Source organism: Leguminivora glycinivorella, chromosome 20, assembly GCF_023078275.1.
Source record: "Leguminivora glycinivorella isolate SPB_JAAS2020 chromosome 20, LegGlyc_1.1, whole genome shotgun sequence".
Classification (NCBI taxonomy): domain Eukaryota; kingdom Metazoa; phylum Arthropoda; class Insecta; order Lepidoptera; family Tortricidae; genus Leguminivora; species Leguminivora glycinivorella.
In genome coordinates, this window is record NC_062990.1 from 10377807 (window position 1) to 10399888 (window position 22082).

The window sequence follows — 22082 nt, forward strand, 5'->3', positions numbered from 1 at the left end:
AACCGTGCAAACTATCGGTCGACGGACGCGGACGTGGCCTTGAGCGCACGGACGTCCGATCGAAATCTGGCTCTCTGGATGTTTTGTTCCGTGCACACTGATAGGTCGCGGTCGCGGTCGTTTTACGACGGACGTCCGCGTAGTGTGTTCCTAGCTTTAGACTTGTCATGGCGTACTTCACCAGGAAGAAACTTCCTGCGACGCTGTGCTTTCTCTCGGCACATAATAATCGTTTTATTGTTATGTAAAACGGTTATATTATGTGCCTTAGGAAAGCACAGCGTCGCTTTATGAAGACGTGTTTGTTATCTGCTGGTGACAATTTTACACGCAATTTGATGATAATGTTAATCACTTCATTCATTGTGCACACTGATCGGTCGCGGTCGCGGTCGATTTACGACGGACGTCCGCGTAGTGTGTTCCTAGCTTAATTTGACATTGACAAGTTGAGTTGAGCTGAGCTGACTGAGCGCTTGGCTGGGGCTTGGAGTTGTAGCGGTTTAATGTTAGCCAGTTTTATTCTGTAATATTTTACCGCAACTGAATAATATTAAATTTGAACTTACTTATATCAGCCATGAATATCGCTATTCAAGGAATTCCGCGCCAGGTAAAGAAAAAAACCATAAAAACTAAAACATCATTAAAACAGTTTAACTTCTAAAAACTAATGTTACATTTTCAGTGGAGCCTGAAGAAGGTTAGGGACCATTTCATGCACGACATCCCCTGTGACTTCAAGACGCTGTTTTTCAACTTGGATAGCAAAATTAAGAAGACTGTTTATATAGAACTACTATCCGGTCAGTATGATCGAATACAGATCCTAAGACTGATCAATAAGAACCCAGAAAATAGACAGCTTAAACTTAAAGCTATCATACCGAAATATGTATCCCAGGTAAGTGTATTAAAATACTTGTTTTTTAATAATTATAATGAAACTACTGAAATTCCATGATGATAAACTACAGGATGAGAGGTGGACCTTCCTAGTGACACTTTACAAATATTATGAGTAAAAGTCTGGATGTTAAGGTTATACTTAAATGTACATATTATAGTGTTGGTAGCCTAGTGGTAAGTACGGACTTTCATTCCTGAGATTGCGGGTTCGTACCCTGGCATGCACCGATGAGTTTTTCGGAATTTATGTGCATAATGTCATTTGATATTTGTCAGTCGCTTTTCGGTGAAGGAAAACATCGTGAGGAAACTGGACTAATTCCAATAACGTTTAGTTTACCCTTCGGGTTGGAAGGTCAGATGGCAGTAGCTTTTGTAAAATCTAGTGCCTATGCCAAATCTTGGGATTAGTTGTCAAAGCGGACCCAGGCCCCCATGAGCGGTGGCAAATGCCAGGATAACGCAAGGAGGTGGATGATAATGACTCATAATGTGAAACAAGGGTTTTTCAATTCCACACTCGACATTAAAATACAACTTTGCTCCCTTGTATAACAAATAACTATTAAATCAATAGAGAAAAAGTATGTCCAATTATTGCATGCCAAATTATTATACTTAATTTACAATCATAATGTAAACTCATATAGGTAGGTTAACATAGAATAGTTTATAATGTTGGTACAAATGAATAAAAAGTCGCAGCTGCAGACCAATACACAAGATAGAACGAAGATATTAAAAAGTCTGTTGGCCCCATGTTGGCCCAAACTGGATCCAAATCGCCAAAGATAGGGACATGTGGAAATCGATGGAGGAGGCCTTCACCTAAAAAGGGTCTAATGCATGGAATAATTAAATAAAAATGAATGTAAAAAAATTGTAATACTTGCAATTAGAATAAAACACTTTTTAATTTTTTATTTAACATAGAATACTTATGAAATAAATAAACTAAACTATTTTATTTTTAATCTGAACTTTTACAGGCATTTGTTGCCAATGCCAGCGGAAAACTCAAAGCCAACAAGAAAGGAGCCCCTAAGAAGCGCCCTGGAGGTGTTGTGTCGGGTTCCGACCAGGTAATATTTGACTAACACAAGTCCAGAAAAGAGGAAGATCGAAACAAGTGGCAAAAAATTAAATCGACACGAGTTACGACTTTCCTTTTCGCACGTGTATCCTACGACGTTTTTCAGTACAAATGTCCCTCCAAAGTTTTGACTGGACAAGAAATTAATAAATCACTATTTCACTATATTTATATTGTCTTTAGTTTAGTTTGAACTTTGCATGTTTTTATTTTAATATTTTTGCTTCTTTTTCTTTTTGTAATGTAATAATTGTCTAAAGGATAGGATACCCCTAAATATATTATGTAGAAATTCCTGTAGAACGGTCACCACGACACAGGCCTCGCCTAGTGTGGGACCACAGCTTAAAATAAAACAGTACTTAACACTACTCCCATGCGAAAATTCATCCGCAACGCAGGCTTCGTCAGGTGGCCACAAATCCAAATCAACAACATGTTTCGTCAAACAAACCAATGATGATATCCGCAACAGGCTTCGTCATATATAAAATAATAACTTTATAAGCTAAATGAAACCGTTTATAGGTACATAGTTGCCTGTTATTTTAATATGTCGTATGATTTTCAGATTATGATAGTAACGCACAAGGAGATAATTACGGAGCTTCAGTCGAAGTACACTCGGCTGTATAATCTCAGCCGCAAATCGCCGGGCAACAAGCTCCTGGAAAATATTTCGAGGGTATGTATAAAAAAATATATATATATTATAGGACATTCTTACACAGATTAACTGAGGCCCACGGTAAGCTCAAGAAGGCTTGTATTGTGGGTACTCAGACAACGATATATATAATATATAAATACTTATATACATAGAAAACATCCATGACTCAGGAACAAATATCTGTGCTCATCACACAAATAAATGCCCTTACCGGGATTCGAACCCGGGACCGCGGCGCAGCAGGCAGGGTCACTACCGACTGCGCCAGACCGGTCGTATGTATTGATGTAAAAACCTGTGTAAGAAAATAAAATAATAGTACATTACATCAGAGGCCGGGAAAATGAGGATTTCCGGCCAAGTGGGTATATATGGATATGGATACGAGGCCGGGAATCCGTTTTCACGCCGAGGCATGTATAGTGCTTTTCTCAAACATACAATGAAATAAAAAAAAATGCTCTAAAGGACAATATTTTATAAAAAAAAGTTACTTTGCAGGCCTAGGCCTAAAAAATAATATGAAATCCCTTTACAGTCCTCTCGAGTTGTTGCGCCCAAAAAGCGATACTTCCCAGCCCATTTTAAGGAACGTAAAGACAATATTTCATTGCATGTTTGAGAAAAAACTAAATTTATTCTAAGTCCTAGTGGCATCGATTGCAGACGTTTCTGATAATAAGAAGTTTAAAAATATAACGGAGTAGTTAAATGGAATGAAAGATTGAATTTACGACGTATTGGGGTGATAGAAAGGGACAAACGAACTTTATCGGCGTGATAACTTTAGTGTACGTTTATGAGGGTAAGTGTTTAACAATTATTAAAATCCACAGACAATATTCGAGCGCCTCAAAACCATAATGGAAACCAACCAAGAAGCGTCGACAACTTGCTTCAAACTGAGTGGATATTACCGGAAATTGCACCCACACTTCGGTGACTTCCAAATGGTCCTGTCTACTCTACATAAGTTGCAAGACGAGAATGGGTTGGCCAGGACCGATCTAGCTGAGAACGATCTGATTGTTGTTAGCCCACAGATACACAGTGAGTAACTGACTTATAAGTAACTCACTAAACTTTTTGAAAACTCACAGATCGGCAAAACATGGATCGACGAAGTATTTACTTGTGGTTAACTCTAGATTGTATGGTAAGATGCTTTTATTATATATTATACTCTTCGGGGATTTCCAAATGGTCTTGTCTACTCTACATAAGTTGCAAGACGAACATGGGTTGGCCAGGACCGAACTAGCTGAGAACAATCTGATGTTGTTAGCCCACAGATACATAGTGAGTAACTCACTAAACTTTTCAGACTCATAGATTTGATGAACATTGTTCGACGAAGTATTAACTCTTGAAAAGCCATTAGTTTGTTTGTTCACATGGTAAGTTCCTCTCTTATATAGCTCACTAAACTCTTTAGGGATTTATAAATGGTCCTGTCTACACTACATAAGCTTCAAGACCAAGATGGGTTGGCCAGGACCGATTTGATTGTCGTTAGCCCACAGATACACAGTGAGTGACATACTTATAAGTAACTCAGTTAAATCACTATACTTTTTGGGGACTCACAGATGAACCGGGAAGTTCCACGTAACTGTAATGTAAGTGACTTCATTGCATGTTATTTGCGATTCGAATTAAAGTTTCTTTATCTCTAGATCAGCAATTCCCGAAAAGTTTGTACATTTGGATCACGTCTCCGATTTTGATAAAAATTGGTAGGCTGATAGAGTCCATGATGCTGAGCTTTGTTACCGAAAATGTATAGAAAACTAGTAACAAAAAAGGAAGGTTTCATACAAACAACCTAGGACATTTTGGGAAACCTAGTGGATCTTGCTCAGCATCATGGACCTACCAATTTTTTTTCAAAATCGGAGACGTGATCTAAATGTACAGTCAGCTGCAGAGAAAAGGAGACCCCCTGCCATACAAATTTGTATGCAATGGGGTCTACTTTTCTCTGCAGCTGACTGTACAAACTTTTCGGGAATTGCTCAGATACGCTTACTTTTAATCCTTAGACATGTTGATATTTAAATTTGCACCATAAATAAAGAAACATGAAAATAATTGGTCGCGTACATTACTATGTTATATGGAATTACCCAACCTATAAGTTGCAAGAGGAATTTCTGTGATTTAAATGTCATTTTACTCTTTGGGGTTGCAAGTTCTGTAAACGAAACTAGCGGAGAATGGAGATGTAGATGTAAAAGTCCCATGCTACAAGGAATGTAAAAGAGCTAATATACCTAAGGGTCCCCCCACATCTAGCGTCTCGCGAGCGTCGCGTCGGGCCAACTGTATGGGCAAAGCCTGACGCTGCGTCGACGCCGCGTCGACGCGGCGTCTTTTTCCATACAGTTGGCCCGACGCGACGCTCGCGAGACGCTAGATGTGGGGGGACCCTAAAGAAACATGATAAGTAGATATCAACGGACTTATTCATAAACGTATACACTAAAGTTATCAAGCCGATAAAGTTCGTTTGTCCCTTTCCGACGTATTGGTGTGATAGAAAGGGACAAACGAACTTTACGGCTTGATAACTTTAGTGAACGTTTATGAATAAGGGGGTAAACATATAAACCGGGTCCGATACCGAAATATCGCTTAACCGAAAAATCGCTTGACATGTTTTGTTCCGTAATGAGGAGCATTTTAATCGGTTGCGGAGAGCTGCATCCCGCAGACTGCGTCGGGTCACCATCGTGCGAGCTCAATGAAAATGCTCCTAGAGGGACCTGGGTTATATGTTTTCCCCTCAGTAGCTCGGAAACACGTGTTTTGTCCTTTAATACCAGCGGGTAAAACGCATTTTATCCACTGGTGGGTAAAGTAATTTGACCTTGAATAAAGTCAAATTATCCGCTTTAAAATTGATAAAAGTAGGTGAATCTAATAATAAAGATGATTTACCACCTGTGGAACTACTGGAAGCAGTGATAAACGCATTTTTTGCGTTGTAGTTTCCTCGCTATAGTGAAGGGAAAAGTTTTGTGTTACACTCGGGTGCAAATGTATTTTACTTCTCGTGTGTTAAAAAACTCGCAAGTTCAGGATTCTATTCTCGAACCAGAAATATTCTATATCTTCCATTCTTTCAACTATAGAATCCTTTCACTTACTCGTTTTTCAATTCCACACTCGGCGTTAAAATACAGCTTTGCTCCCTTGTATAACAAATAACTCAGTCAGTGTCTCATGATAGTTTTGTTATTAAAATGTAGATTATTTTAATCTTGTTTATTTTTTATTTACCTAATATTTACTAAATATTATTTACCTAATATTTACTAAATTTAAATATTATTTACCTTCTTTACAGTGATTGACAACGTCCCATTCGATAAAATCAGATCAGTGACAGACAAATACTCTGTGAAGATCGCTAAGAAGGTACGAACAATGTTGTTTAAGGCATTACCATTTACCAATGACGTCAAAAATGTACCGCTTTGAAACAAAATTTAAAATCATGTTGAAATTATTTGACGACCGGTCTGGCGCAGTCGGTAGTGACCCTGCCTGCTACGCCGCGGTCCCGGGTTCGAATCCCGGTAAGGGCATTTATTAGTGTGACGAGCACAGATATTTGTTCCTGAGTCATGGATGTTTTCTATGTATATAAGTATTTATATATTATATATATCGTTGTCTGAGTACCCATAACACAAGCCTTCTTGAGCTTACCGTGGGCCTCAGTCAATCTGTGTAAGAATGTCCTATAATATATATATATATATTTTTTTTTTAATTATTCAAATCATGTTGAAGTCTGAATTTGAATAAATTAATAATGACGATTAATGTTTAGAACTAAACGGGACAATCGTCTAGCACTAACGTTTATACGAGGGCTGATTGAAAAGTTCGCGGCTTAAATATGAAATCAAAACCAAAGTTTTTTTATAATATTTTTATTTCTCTACGTAGTCCCCGTTAAGGTCTTTGCACTTATTCCATCTGGATTCCAAAGCCATTATACAACTTTTAAAAAAAAATTCCTCCAGGCCTTCAAAATAGGTATCCACTTCAGCTTGGACCTCGTCGTTGGTCAAAAATTTCTTACCACCCATGTGTTTTTTTAAGTTTGGAAATAAATGGAAGTCCGATGGTGCCAAATCGGGTGAATAAGGCAGATGCGGCAATAATTCAAACCCGCAATTATGAATTTCTGCCATTGACTTTAGTGACGTATGCACGCGTGCATTGTCCTGGTGGAAAAGAACTTTCTTTGTCAGCACTCCAGCTGGCGTATCATGCTGCCAATTTTATCACTTATCCACGTGGATAAGACATCTGTCACTCTCACACTGACATACTTGCTGAAGCGTGACGGATGCTTTATCCACGTGGATAAGTGATAAAATTGGCAGCATGATTCGCCGGCAGGCCTTTTTACTTTCAAAGCCGACGTAAAAGTCGACGTAATCGACGTAAAAGTTCGCAATAATAGTCCGAGTTTATAGTAGTACCTTTTTGGAGATAGTCAACCATTATTACACCCTTTGCGTCCCAGAACACTGATGCCATAACTTTATTTGCCGACAAAATGGCCTTTGCCTTTTTGGGTGGCGGAGATCCAGCACGAACCCACTGTTTTGATTGCTGTTTAGTCTCGGGCGTATAGTGGTAGACCCATGTCTCATCCATAGTAACATATCTGTCCAAAAAGTCTTGAGGGTCAGCTTCATACAGGTCTAGACAGTCGCGTGAAATTGTTAGACGAGTGATTTTTTGTTCCACTGAAAGGAGCTTTGGAACCCATCTCGCCGACACCTTGGAAAACCCTAATTCGTTAACTATAATGTTTTGAGTTTTTTCATAGGAGATGCCTACGATGTCGGCTATTTCTCTCACTTTTAACCGTCGGTCTTGGATTATCATTTTGCATACAGTTGCCACATTATTTGGATTGGTCGCAGTAGTTGGCCTCCCGGAGCGAGGGTCATCTGCGATACTGACTCGTCCCCGCTTGAATTCAGCTGCCCACTTTTTTACCATCGTATATGATGGACCGGATTGCCCTAATGTACACTGCATATCTTCATAAATTTGTTTCGCAGTCAATCCTTTTTTATGAAGATATTTAATTACATCACGTTGCTCCAAATTGTCCATTGTGAAAAAACTGCTTACACGTATTTTTAAATGAGAGGAAAAACTTATTTTAAAATATTGTATTTAATTAAAATTTCGCGGGATGACAACTAAATAATGACAGTTCAAAATGACGGCAGAAAAAAGAAACTAAGTTTTTTTTTTAATGGTCAGGTCGCGAACTTTCCAATCAGCCCTCGTATTAGGCCCGATGTTTCGAACGTGATCTTCTAACAGTGAATTAATCAGGATCAAAGACATATATAACTCCGTATAGACAGATAAAGTCTAAGAAAAAAACGTACCTCAGTACCATACACAAAAAGGTACGGTGACATTACACCTTTGGGGTACGCTCAGCTAGATGGCGCTAATATTAATATTTGACATTTTAAAACATATCAAGCTAAGAATCTAAGAATATGGGCTAAATTGTCAAAACTGAGGTTCAAAAGTTTTAAGCCTGTGTCAAGAGATGATGGCAGTCTATGCACTGTGATTACACATTTTACTTCGACAGTAATTCTCTATAATACTCGATCCTCTGATCAGGATCAACGTGCGGGTAGTTCTAAAACCCCGCGCAGTTAGATGGTGATGCAATTCCTCGCTAGACTTGACTACGAACGTAATGTCACGTTCGAAACGTCGAGCAAATATAAAAGTACCTAAGTGTTACGCGAAAGTCTCGTTTAGTATAAAGTATGACTGCAAATCGCGTTAGTTAAATCAATAACCACTATAAAATTACATTACGACCGGTCTGGCCTAGCGCGTAGTGACCCTGCCTGCTACGCCGCGGTCCCGGGTTCGAATCCCGGTAAGGGCATTTATTTGTGTGATGAGCACAGATATTTGTTCCTGAGTCATGGCTGTTTTCTATGTATATAAGTATTTGTATATTATACACCGTGTTTTTCTTGTTTTCCGTTAAATTCGACACATTATTAGGTTCATTACAGGTCGATTCACGAAAGCTGGCACGAATGAAATGAACGAAACTTTGATTGTGTGAGTGACACCTGTCAAGAGCCACCATTTTATTGGTTAATCTGTCACACACATGCATATTTTCATTCAAACATTCGTTCCATTCGTGCCAGCTCTTGTGAATTGACCTGTAACAGGAACCACGCTGTATATCACTTTAAGTTAAATTCGCAAACAAAATTTTTTCGTCGTTTTCATACATAATAAATTAATTAATCAGTGTGAGAGACCCTTAAGGATAACATTCAAGTTAGCGTCAAGTGATTGACGGCACATGTCAAAACAAATAACATTAGGTAGTGGTAAAGGCCGTCACACACGTGTTCAGTAATTATATTAATTTTTTTAATAACTCTGTAACCATAAGAGTTTTATAGATAAATTAATTGTATTTCATCTAAAGAACCTTCCCTTAAAGTTAACGGAATTCAATATAAACAGGCTGTATATATCGTTGTCTGAGTACCCACAACACAAGCCATCTTGAGGTTACCGTGGAACTCAGCCAATCTCTGTAAGATTGTCCTATAATATTTATTTATTTTATATAATGATGTAATGATTTAATTTCAGATATTAGAGCACGTGAGACACCTGGACTCCCAAACTCATCAGATGGACACACCAGAAGATGCTGCGAGGAAAAAAGTGCGTTTGGAACTTAAAAACATGGCGTTGCATTTACCCTCGGTGAGTCGTCATCCTCATATTACAATTATTTCAGTCCCCCCTCAGTTGAGAGGGGGGTATCCGCCGGTCCCATAGTGGATACCCCCTCCCAACTGAGAGGGGAGTGAAATCTTCTCGAGGCGTAGGGTTAGAGCCGGCGTAGCTTCATTTTACGTTCATATGCGCATTGTAATATGCATACTTGAAAAATAAATATTTCATTTTCATTTTCCTCCTTGCGCTATCTCGGCATTCGCCACGGCTCATGGGAGCCTGGGGTCCGCGATGGCACTAATCCCATGATTAGTACAAGGCACTAGATTTACGAAATCGACTGCCATCTGACCTTCCAACCCGGAGGGTAACTAGGCCTTATTGGGATTAGTCCAGTTTCAGGAAAAGCGACTGGCAAATATCAAATGACATCGCACATAAGTTCCGGAAAACTCATTGGCACGAGTATTGGGGATCGAACCCGCGACCTCCGGATTGAAAGTCGCACGCTCTTAAGTCTCGAAAGGGATAGTACTATGCTTTAGAAAGGGCCATCACGATTCGTGTAGTTGCGTTATACAGTTGTAATTCAAATTCAAATATAAAAATTATGTTATGTTTGTGACGTGTAAAAGTGCCTATTTGCTGAATAATTTTTTTGAATTTTGAATTTCGTTCCTGACCCAATGTCATACTTCGATTTGTAGGAAGTTTATTTTCTATACGACTTTATTTCTAATATTTCTATACTAGATGTTACTTATTCTATGATTTTACAATTTTCAGATTATCAAACAATCCATCCAAAGACGACTGACGCCCGAGAAAGCACCATTCCATCGAGTCAGGGTAAGTTGATCAATATTTACAAAGTTTGTATCTTAATTCAACCATTTTTTCTAAACACAACCTTATTGGGAACAATATGAATTAGGATCGACCACCGCCGCTGCTTACAGCGACTGCAGCGATGTGCCGTACCCGATATTTTCCCGAGAAAAGAGAAATCTATCGGAAACATTCCCGGAAATTTCCGAAAATGTACTCAGGGAGCTAAAACTTTTCTGTCGCAAACTCGACAAATACAGTAAAATAAATAACTTTGTAATTTTCATTGTAGTAGAATAATAATAATTGATTAAAGATCGTCAGTAAAGACAGTAAACACTGACAAAAAAATCCCCAAAAACACTAAAAGCAAAGAATATAAGTTAAGGGAAAATAAAACTGCACAAATTTTTCATAGCCAGTCTCGAGGAAGTCGTTTTTTTTTGGAAATTTCTTCGGTTAGGAATTCCCGGAAACGAAAACATTTTGTGTTGATAATATTCTGATGTTGTAATTTTAAGTGAGAAAATGATTATTATCCAATTACAGATTTACGGCGAGCCATTCCTGCCATCCAAAGATATGATGACGCCGATCACTCGTCGTTTCAAGGCTGTTCACATCCAGCGCTCAGACCGCATGTTCAACCTGATCAAAATGAACATCCCGCCCAGTATGTACAGCAGTCTTATTGCTATGGACGGGACAAACGTAGGTCAGTATTATCACAAAATATATAATAGTACAAGTACAGAAGGCCCACTGATTTGATGTTCACGAAATGCCGCCTTTTTAAATACCTACAAAATTCTTACAAAGAAACGAGCCGCACTTGCGCGGCGTCCGGTGATAGGGTTACCTATGGATTCAAACGAATTAATACTCACATAAAATGTTATACTATTATATTCAAGTCTTGGGTACTTTCTAGGTATATATACTGTGTTTATATATTTTTGTTCAATTTCCAACATCACAAGCCTTAATGAACTTTTCCGTGTGATCTTATCAGTAGTAGATCTGTGTAAGAATGTCCTATGGTATTTATTTTATTCAATATGTCTATTTAACTAAGTATTATTAGCCATTACACACGCGGACATCGCTTAAAAAATCTCGCGACGTAAAGTAACAATAGAAAGTGCGAACGTGCATTCCGTGAGAACGCGCGCCACCCCTGAGTAGGCCGCGAACTCGCGGCCGCCAGCATGTACTTGTAGCGCGGCGATAGAATCGCGGAGTGAGCCGCCCCTGGTATTATCTTCATTAAATTCTGCACGATTCTTGTCTATAAAGTACTCGTATCTCAATAGGATTTGTGATTGAAATGTTGTTCGGTTCACACGCCGTTTCGTGACCGTAAGGCCGTTTTCACATCCGATCCGATATCGGATGTCGGAATGATTTCAATGGAAAAAATCCAAGATGGCGCCTGTAATGTATGGGATATCGATCCGACATCCGATATCGGATCGGATACTGCGAAAACGCACTAAGGTCCAGTCAACCAATTGCAACCCTAGGCCACTGTAGAACTATGTCATAGTGACGTTATAAATCAGATTGTAAGAAATCTCTTACTGCTTGTCATTTTGACATGGTTGTAAAGTGGCTGTACGTAGGTATCATTGATAATACGTTAACACTTTCATTGCTAAGAACTCCACCGTGGAGTTCTCTTAAACTATGTCCACATGCGACACGACTCCCGAGAGGAGTTCGTACTATATAATTATAGATGACTAAACGCCATGCTATCCGACTCCTGTAGCGAGTTCTTACGAAACTTACGATATTTCAGGGCTGTCACTTTACCTCGTTTTTTAGGATTAGAAAAATCGTGCTTTTTTTTAAGAAAAACAATTTAAAAGCTTGCATATTTTCCTCATTTTCTTCTACATAACGTTAACAATGGAATATTAAATCTTATTCTCTTAAATGTTTTTTTTAAATATTTTTTAAAGATTACTGAAATGAATGAATCGACCGATATTTTCTTAATCTTAAAAAATGACCTAACTGAATGTACGTACAGGGTCGCGTTTTATAAAGTTATAATTTGCAATTTCGCTGTTTCCTTCTCTATCTAACACATTGGATAGAAAGAGACGCAAACAGTGACATTGTAAATTGTAACTTTATGAAACGGTCGCCGAAAACATCGCCGCCTGGTACCCATAACACAAGCCTTATTTTCCTTACCGTGGGATTTTATTGTTTATGTTCACTTTGCAAACTAAATGCATGCATGGCGAATTTTGTCCTTTGTGACAGCCCTGGACTCCCTAGAGGAGTCGCTAGCATACGGCATAGAAATAAATGAACTCCACAGCGGAGTACTCAGCGTGCGGCGTTGTTTATTCATTGAGTTCGTTGAGTGTGTGCGATTGGACTCCACGGGGGAGTCTTATATATATGTTTGTATTTACGCCAGCATTCAGCGAAGGACTTTGATTTTGGCCTAGCAATGAAAGTGTTAAGTTACATGTGTTACATTGCAACCAATCTATCTATGAACAAAATATTCGTTATTAAATTCTCTACATTTGTTGTTTTTAAAGGATATGTCTAGGACTTATTGATTTCAAGCTTTAGACAGTAATGTAGGCTCGTTCACACGTCAAAATGAACACCCAATATGTATCGCAGTCTTATTGCTATGGACGGGACAAACGTATCATTGAAAAATGGTTCAAGTTACATCAAAAGGGTCTATGAACAAAATATTCGTCATTAAATTCTCTACGATATTTGTCTTAGAAGTAAATAGCTAGGATTTATAGTTTTCAAGATGTAAACAGCAATGTATAGCAGTCTTATTGCTATGGATGAAGTAATGTTGGTCAGTATATTCTTCATTAAATAGTCTATAATACTTGTCTTTAAAGCGTAGCTGTAGGCTCTTCACAGGCCGTTTCAAGTTAAGGTTAAGTTACAACAAAACTGTCTAAGAACAAAATATTCGTCATTTAATTCTCTAAGAATATTCGTCTTAGAAGTAAACAGCCAGGATTTATAGTTTTCAAGATGTAGACATTTATTTACTTCGGTTCACACGCCATTTCAAATCTGTTCACATTCAGCGCTCAGTCGTTATTCCTACTGTTACCTGCATTTTACTTAAAATAAATGAATAAATAAAAAAGCCATACAACCAAATATATTCTTGTCGTATCTTCTTTCCTTTTGATGAACCCCTCATTGCCTCCTCCATCTCTTTTCAACTGTCCCTATCTAGGGCTAGCGTCATCCACTGTTTCCCTGCGGCCTGGATTACATCGTCAGCCCACGGTCTGTTTGGTCGACCTTCGCGCCGCTCTCCTGGTGGACCTTTCCATTTTGTTGCCTCAATGGTCCATCTTCGGTCAGAGTAGCGCAATAAGTGCCCAGCCCAACGCCATTTTACATTTACATTTTATTGGGTTGGTAAGAAAGTAATGAGCGAATCATTAACCAATATTGTAATTTTTATTTAATTTATTATTTTAATCATTTATCAAAAATATAATGGCCTTCGTTATCTACTACTTGTCTCCATCGTTCTGGTAAAGAATGAATAGCATCGGCGAAGAAGTTCTTAGGTTTAGATTCAAAAAACTCAGCTATGTACTGTCGTAGATGGGCTTGATCATCGAACTTTTTTTCATTCAAGGCATTGCTTAGCGATCTGAACAATGCGTAATAGGGTGGAGCGAAAAAACACTTTTCTGGAATTAGCAAACCTAATAGTTATCAATCAATGCCCCTTAGTCTATGAAGCCTTTGTGCAAATTTTCAGCTTTTTAAATCAACATCTTCTGCCTCCGCATTAGGTTTGAAATTTTGAAAACCTCATACAAACCTGAAAATTCAACTTTTAGATAAAAAATGTTTTTCGGCAGTATTATGTTAAGTATACATTATTGATACATATTATTACAAGAAACTACCAAAAATTGCGAAAATAGCGTTAAAAATCGCCGATTTTCAGTATTTTAGCGGCTATTTTGGCGAATGTACTGAAACTAGACAAACTTTGGCGATTCTTGACGCTATTTTCGCAACTTTTTGTAGTTTCTCATAATGATATGTATCAATAACATATACTAAACATAATACTGCCGAAATTTTTTTTTTATCTGAATGTTGAATTTTTAGGTTAGTTCAGCACAGGATTAATGCAGGATGGATGAAATGGCGACAGGTTACAGGCACAACCTGTGATCCCCGAATGCCTCTCAGGCTGAAGGGGAAAATTTATAAATCAGTTATCCGACCTGTCGTCCTGTATGGAAGTGAGTGCTGGGCCACCAAGACGAATGATGAGAGAAGACTGCATGTGAATGAAATGAGAATGTTGCGATGGATGTGTGGTGTGACAAGACTGGATAGGATTCGGAATGAGTATATAAGAGGAAGCCTGAAAGTAGCGCCAGTGACAGAGAAATTGAGAGGAAGTAGATTAGCATGGTATGGGCATGTAATGCGGAGGGATGAAAGCAATGTTATAAAACGAGTGGTAAATATGAAAGTGGATGGATACAATGGTAGTGGAAGGCCTAAGAAAAGATGGATGGAATGTGTGAACAACGATATGAGAGTGAAAGGTATTAGTATGGAAATGACGGCTGATAGAGAGAAATGGAGGAAGATGATCTGCTGCGCCGACCCCAAATAATGGGAAAAGGGCAAGGGAATGATGATGATGATGATGTTGAATTTTTAGGTTTCTATGAGATTTTCAAAATTTCAACCCTAATGCGGAGGCAGAAGATGTTGATTTAAAAAGCTGAAAATTTGCACAAAGGCTTCATAGACTAAGGGGGCATTGATTGATAACTATTAGGTTTGCTAATTCCAGAAAAGTGTTTTTTCGCTCCACCCTAATGCGTAATCCGTAGGTGCCAAGTCTGGAGAGTACGGTGGATGAGGTATCACTTTCCAACCTAGCTCCAATAGCTTTAGCCGAGTCACTTTTGCAATGTGTGGGCGAGCATTGTCGTGTAAGAAAAAAACTTTAGCATGCTGTGGACGATTCTGACAGATTTTTTGGTTTAAATTTTCAAGCTGATTACAGTATACTGATGCGGTAACAGTCATTCCACTTGGTAGGAGTTCCCAGTGAATAATACCATGAATATCCCACCAAACGGACAGCATAACTTTTTTCGGGTGAGGCTCTGTTTTTGGTGCCTCTATTCCTTTTTAACACGCTTTTATTAGGTCGTCGTGTATGTAACTATGTATGTAATGGAATCTGCGGAGGCTAATTTAACCATCTTCCAGGAGTCGTAGCGTAATGAAAATTGGCAGCTATATGTAGTTCCGATGACAATACAATAATATGGTACTGTTGAGCTGATCTGATAATGGAGTCGGAAGATATGAACTGGAACTACATGATGGAACCTCGTATCATAGCCGTTTTTGGGTTTCTTAGAAAAGTCTTGTAATGAACTTTGACTACAATTAGGTTTCAAGGTCTGATGATGAAGCCGAAAGATATGAACTGGAACTACATGATAGAACATCGTATCATAGCTGTTTTTGGGATTCTTAGAAAAGTCTTGTAATGAACTTTGACTACGATTAGGTTTCAAGGTCTGATGATGGAGCCGGAAGATATGAACTGGAACTACATCATGGAACATCGTATCATAGCTGTTTTTGGGCTTCTTAGGAAAGTCTTGTAATGAACTTTGACTACAATTAGGTTTCAAGGTCTGATGATGGAGCCGGAAGATATGAGCTGGAACTACATGATGGAACATCGTATCATTAGCTGTTTTTGGGCTTCTTAGAAAAGTCTTGTAATGAACTTTGACTACGATTAGGTTTCAAGGTCTGATGATGGAGCCGGAAGATATGAACTGGAACTACATGATAGAACATCGTATCATAGCTGTTTTTGGGATTCTTAGAAAAGTCTTGTAATGAACTTTGACTACGATTAGAATTCAAGGTCTGATGATGGAGCCGGAAGATATGAACTGGAACTACATGATGGAACATCGTATCATAGCTGTTTTTGGGCTTCTTAGAAAAGTCTTGTAATGAACTATGACTACGATTAGGTTTCAAGGCCTGATGATGGTGCCGGAAGATAAGAACAGAAAAAAGGGGGGGGCTCGAGGGGGAAGCATGAAAGAAAGATCAACGTAGTATTTAAGATAAGTTGGGTTAGCGTTTTCTTGTGACATTTAAGAGCAAACAAAGGGGGGCTCGGGGGGCGAAGCCCCCCGCATGAAAGAAAGATCAACGTTGTATTTAAAATAAGTTGGTTTAGGGTTTTCTTGTGATCCTTAAGAGTAAAGAAAAGGGGGCTCGGGGGGCGAAGCCCCCGCATGAAAGAAAGATCAACGTAGTATTTAAGATAAGTTGGGTTAGCGTTTTCTTGTGACCTTTAAGAGTAAACAAAGGGGGGCTCGGGAGGCGAAGCCCCCCGCATAAAAGAAAGATTAACGTAATATTTAAAATAAGTTGGGTTAGCGTTTTCTTGTGACCTTTCAGAGCAAACAAAGGGGGGCTCGGGGGGCGAAGCCCCCCGCATAAAAGAAAGATCAACGTTGTATTTAAATAAGTTGGGTTAAGGTTTTCTTGTGATCCTTAAGAGTAAAGAAAAGGCCCCCGCATGAAAGAAAGATCAACGTAGTATTTAGAATAAGTTGGGTTAGCGTTTTCTTGTGACCTTTAAGAGCAAACAAAGGGGGGCTCGGGGGGCGAAGCCCCCCGCATGAAAGAAAGATCAACGTAGTATTTAGAATAAGTTGGGTTAGCGTTTTCTTGTGACCTTTAAGAGCAAACAAAGGGGGGGCTCGGGGGGCGAAGCCCCCGCATGAAAGAAAGATCAACGTAGTATTTAAGATAAGTTGGGTTAGCGTTTTCTTGTGACCTTTAAGAGCAAACAAAGGGGGCTCGGGGGCGAAGCCCCCGCATGAAAGAAAGATCAACGTAGTATTTAGAATAAGTTGGGTTAGCGTTTTCTTGTGACCTTTAAGAGCAAACAAAGGGGGGCTCGGGGGGCGAAGCCCCCGCATGAAAGAAAGATCAACGTAGTATTTAAGATAAGTTGGGTTAGCGTTTTCTTGTGACCTTTAAGAGCAAACAAAGGGGGGCTCGGGGGCGAAGCCCCGCATGAAAGAAAGATCAACGTTGTATTTAGAATAAGTTGGGTTAGCGTTTTCTTGTGACCTTTAAGAGCAAACAAAGGGGGGCTCGGGGGGCGAAGCCCCCGCATGAAAGAAAGATCAACGTAGTATTTAAGATAAGTTGGGTTAGCGTTTTCTTGTGACCTTTAAGAGTAAACAAAGGGGGGCTCGGGGGCGAAGCCCCCGCATAAAAGAAAGATTAACGTAGTATTTAAAATAAGTTGGGTTAGCGTTTTCTTGTGACCTTTAAGAGCAAACAAAAGGGGGCTCGGGGGCGAAGCCCCCGCATGAAAGAAAGATCAACGTAGTATTTAAGATAAGTTGGGTTAGCGTTTTCTTGTGACCTTTAAGAGTAAACAAAGGGGGGCTCGGGGGGCGAAGCCCCCCGCATAAAAGAAAGATCAACGTTGTATTTTAAATAAGTTGGGTTAGCGTTTTCTTGTGACCTTTAAGAGCAAACAAAGGGGGGCTCGGGGGGCGAAGCCCCCCGCATGAAAGAAAGATCAACGTAGTATTTAAAATAAGTTGGGTTAGGGTTTTCTTGTGATCCTTAAGAGTAACGAAAAGGGAGGCTCGGGGGGCGAAGCCCCCAGCATAAAAGAAAGATTAACGTAGTATTTAAAATAAGTTGGGTTAGCGTTTTCTTGTGACCTTTAAGAGCAAACAAAGGGGTCTCGGGGGGCGAAGCCCCCCGCATGAATGAAATATCAACGTTGTATTTTAAATAAGTTGGTTTAGGGTTTTCTTGTGACCCTTAAGAGTAACGAAAAGGGGGGCTCGGGGGGCAAAGCCCCCCGCATAAAAGAAAGATCAACGTAGTATTTAAAATAAGTTGGGTTAGGGTTTTCTTGTGACCTTTAAGAGCAAACAAAGGGGGGCTCGGGGGGCGAAGCCCCCGCATGAAAGAAAGATCAACGTAGTATTTAAGATAAGTTGGGTTAGTGTTTTCTTGTGACCTTTAAGAGCAAACAAAGGGGGCTCGGGGGCGAAGCCCCCGCATGAAAGAAAGATCAACGTTGTATTTAGAATAAGTTGGGTTAGCGTTTTCTTGTGACCTTTAAGAGCAAACAAAGGGGGGCTCGGGGGCGAAGCCCCCCGCATGAAAGAAAGATCAACGTAGTATTTAAGATAAGTTGGGTTAGCGTTTTCTTGTGACATTTAAGAGCAACAAAGGGGGGCTCGGGGGCGAAGCCCCCGCATGAAAGAAAAATCAACGTAGTATTTAAGATAAGTTAGGTTAGCGTTTTCTTGTGACCTTTAAGAGCAAACAAAGGGGGGCTCGGGGGGCGAAGCCCCCCGCATGAAAGAAAGATCAACGTAGTATTTAAGATAAGTTGGGTTAGCGTTTTCTTGTGACATATAAGAGCAAACAAAGGGGGGCTCGGGGGGCGAAGCCCCCGCATGAAAGAAAGATCAACGTAGTATTTAAGATAAGTTGGGTTAGCGTTTTCTTGTGACTCTTAAGAGCAAACAAAGGGGCTCGGGGGCGAAGCCCCCGCATGAAAGAAAGATCAACGTAGTATTTAAGATAAGTTGGGTTAGCGTTTTCTTGTGACATTTAAGAGCAAACAAAGGGGGGCTCGGGGGGCGAAGCCCCCCGCATGAAAGAAAAATCAACGTAGTATTTAAGATAAGTTAGGTTAGCGTTTTCTTGTGACCTTTAAGAGCAAACAAAGGGGGCTCGGGGGCGAAGCCCCCGCATGAAAGAAAGATCAACGTAGTATTTAAGATAAGTTGGGTTAGCGTTTTCTTGTGACATATAAGAGCAAACAAAGGGGGCTCGGGGGCGAAGCCCCCCGCATGAAAGAAAGATCAACGTTGTATTTAAAATAAGTTGGTTTAGGGTTTTCTTGTGTTCCTTAAGAGTAAAGAAAAGGGGGGCTCGGAGGGCGAAGCCCCCCGCATGAAAGAAAGATCAACGTAGTATTTAAGATAAGTTGGGTTAGCGTTTTCTTGTGACCTTTAAGAGTAAACAAAGGGGGGGCTCGGGGGGCGAAGCCCCCCGCATAAAAGAAAGATTAACGTAGTATTTAAAATAAGTTGGGTTAGCGTTTTCTTGTGACCTTTCAGAGCAAACAAAGGGGGGTTCGGGGGGCAAAGCCCCCCGCATAAAATAAAGATCAACGTTGTATTTAAAATAAGTTGGGTAATGGTTTTCCTGTGACCCTTAAGTGCAAATAAAGGGGGGCTCGGCAAAAAAGAAATACTTAAATTTTGTTTGAATTAGTTGAAATGTGACAATATTTTCTAATCGAGTCAAACAAAATCCCACTAGCTGAGAGCTTCAAAACAATGTATGGCGAAAGTATGTCTCTCTAATGTCTTCAAAAAGTCCGCGATGGCACATGTCTATATTGTCTATCTTTTACGGATAACTTATTAGGTATAAACATTTTTATGATAATACCGTAATAAGAAGGTAGCCGCTAGTTATTATTAAGTAGCAATTAGCAATAAGTACACGTTAAGCCACAAATGGCATGTAAAATCCGCCTACTTGAAATAATTTTATGTATAAATGTTAAAAGGTATTTATTTCATTATTAACACTTTCGAAACCGGGCTTCTACGCGGCGCTACGACATTTTCGCTACATACGGGGAAACCCATGTAATCGGCTACGCTTCTACGAGCGGTGTGCCCGACAGTCGGGTTCTTGGTAGCGAAAGTGTTAATGACTAAAAAGTATAAAATAAATTAATAGTTTAAAAAACACTATAAAACACGCTTTTATAAATGCACGTAAAAGCCAAAAATAAATTATGGATCGTTCAAGTTGTCTCTATTTGTGAGCTGAAGTTTAAAAACTATGTGCTTTTAATTATATTTGATTGTAAAAGCGTGGGGCGCTGGAACAGTAAAGACTTTCTTGTAAACAAATACTAATTCGAACTTCCTGGCGAATGAAGTTGCATAAGAACATAACGTTTACATATGCCGCCTAAGGGTTACCAAAGAGAACCAAAGATATCTCGTCCACGAACAAGAACTCTGCATCCTGTCACTGTAGACACTTTCCCCTTTTGTACTTTGATTACCGGAAAAAAGCGGCGTTCTAAGTGTCGGTGACTGTAGACTCTCCTCGCTACTAGCGCATATTTTGTCTGAGTTCGACAAACTGGTACCTAATTTGAACACTGACTTTTAATTGATTTGACTGTTTAATGTAGAACCTACTAGTCATGCTGCAACTCCAGTTAGCGCGTCAATCTGTGTAACCTCCTTCCCGTAACATAGCATAATTTGATTTATCAGCAAGTTATACTTATATATTCTGTGGTTATACAAAAAGTCTTTCCTGTTCCAGCGCCCCACGCTTTTACAATCAAATATTATAATTAAAAGCACATAGTTTTTAAACTTCAGCTCACAAATAGAGACAACTTGAACGATCCATAATTTATTTCTGGCTTTTACGTGCATTTATAAAAGCGTGTTTTATAGTGTTTTTTAAACTATTAATTTATTCGTTAGAAGCTAGCCACTGACGTTTGCGTGTGTGATTTATATATAAGACCCATTTTCCATCTTCAGTGATAAGATGGTCCAACCAGTTGAATGTGCGGCGAAAAGACAGAAGTTGTATGCAGATATCGGCACGGCGGTTTAGTTGATCTCTATCAAGTTCGTGCGGTATCCAAACACTGTATTTGTAGTTTTTTCCCAACTCGTGTAAATGTGTTTCTATGGTGACATGAGAGCAGCCTAACTCGGTAGCAAGAGTACGACTCGTTAGCCTCGGATCTCCTTCAATTAAGGTTTTTAATTTGGCTACATCAATCTTCACCGGTCGACCAGACTTAGGTTGATCTGATAATGAAAAGTCGCCACTACGAAACCGCTGGAACCATCGTTTCGCCGTGGCCTCAGACACAACTTCAGGAGCAACACGCTGACATATATTACGCACTGCTTCGGCGGCTGAATGGCCAGACTGAAATTCATATAGTAAGCAATGCCTTACATGCACTTTTAATTCGTCCATTTTCTTCCTTATATTAGCTCGGCGACAGCTAGTGAATGACTGACGAGAAACTGTGCGACTCGCCCTTTCCATCCTTCGACCATAGAAGATTCTAGACCTCTCTCAAAAATTTTATGTGGAATTTAATCGATCGCTCATTACTTTCTTACCAACCCTTACTGTTGTTTTAATTCGCAGGCACCGCCAAGCTGGTGATCCGTTCGTCCGAGATCCCCCTCTTCAAAATACCGGACACGCTGATAGCGGAGATGAAAGCCTACTTCGGCATAACCCACGACCCGGGCCAAGACGACTTTGAGGAACAGGATGATATGGGAGAAGAGATGGTGTAGAGTTTGATGTATCAATAGTATAAGTTAAATATATTGATGAGCGTGAAAGTTTAGTTTTTGAATTTATTGAACCTACTGATAAACAATATTAGTCTGTCCAAGTTGGCAACAATGTTTTCGCCACAACAACTGGTAAAAGCTGCTGGTAAACTTAGAAAAGGAATGAAAAAGTTGTGGATAAAAACAAGAGTGCAAAGTAATTTCATACAAATTTTAATTGATGTCTTAAGATAGCTGGTAGAATCTTTATAATATGCGGATTTTTAATCATATATGTAGGTAATAAATTATTATTCAGAGCCTACTGTGTCCCACTGCTGGGCAAAGGCCTCCCCCCCTCTTTTTCCAATCTTCTCTGTCT

At 39.5% G+C, this 22082-nt stretch overlaps 1 protein-coding gene across 1 annotated transcript; it reads left to right on the forward strand.

Moving 5' to 3' along the window:
• The first annotated feature begins 456 nt into the window (after positions 1-456).
• On the forward strand, positions 457-21769 carry LOC125237040. The gene is made up of 10 exons (XM_048143973.1): positions 457-613; positions 689-904; positions 1899-1991; positions 2574-2687; positions 3509-3722; positions 6022-6092; positions 9360-9476; positions 10236-10298; positions 10827-10992; positions 21567-21769. Exons 1-10 carry the CDS (start codon positions 581-583, stop codon positions 21719-21721), a joined length of 1242 nt encoding a protein of 413 aa, XP_047999930.1. The 5' UTR covers positions 457-580; the 3' UTR covers positions 21722-21769.
• Positions 21770-22082: the final 313 nt, after the last annotated feature.

Bases quoted from the DNA above. Each gene is read 5' to 3' on its own strand.
- LOC125237040 (XM_048143973.1), top strand. From the start codon at position 581: ATGAATATCGCTATTCAAGGAATTCCGCGCCAG. The intron at 6,093-9,359 runs GTACGAACAATG...ATTTAATTTCAG, and splicing joins CTGTGAAGATCGCTAAGAAG to ATATTAGAGCACGTGAGACA. The intron at 9,477-10,235 runs GTGAGTCGTCAT...TACAATTTTCAG, and splicing joins TGGCGTTGCATTTACCCTCG to ATTATCAAACAATCCATCCA.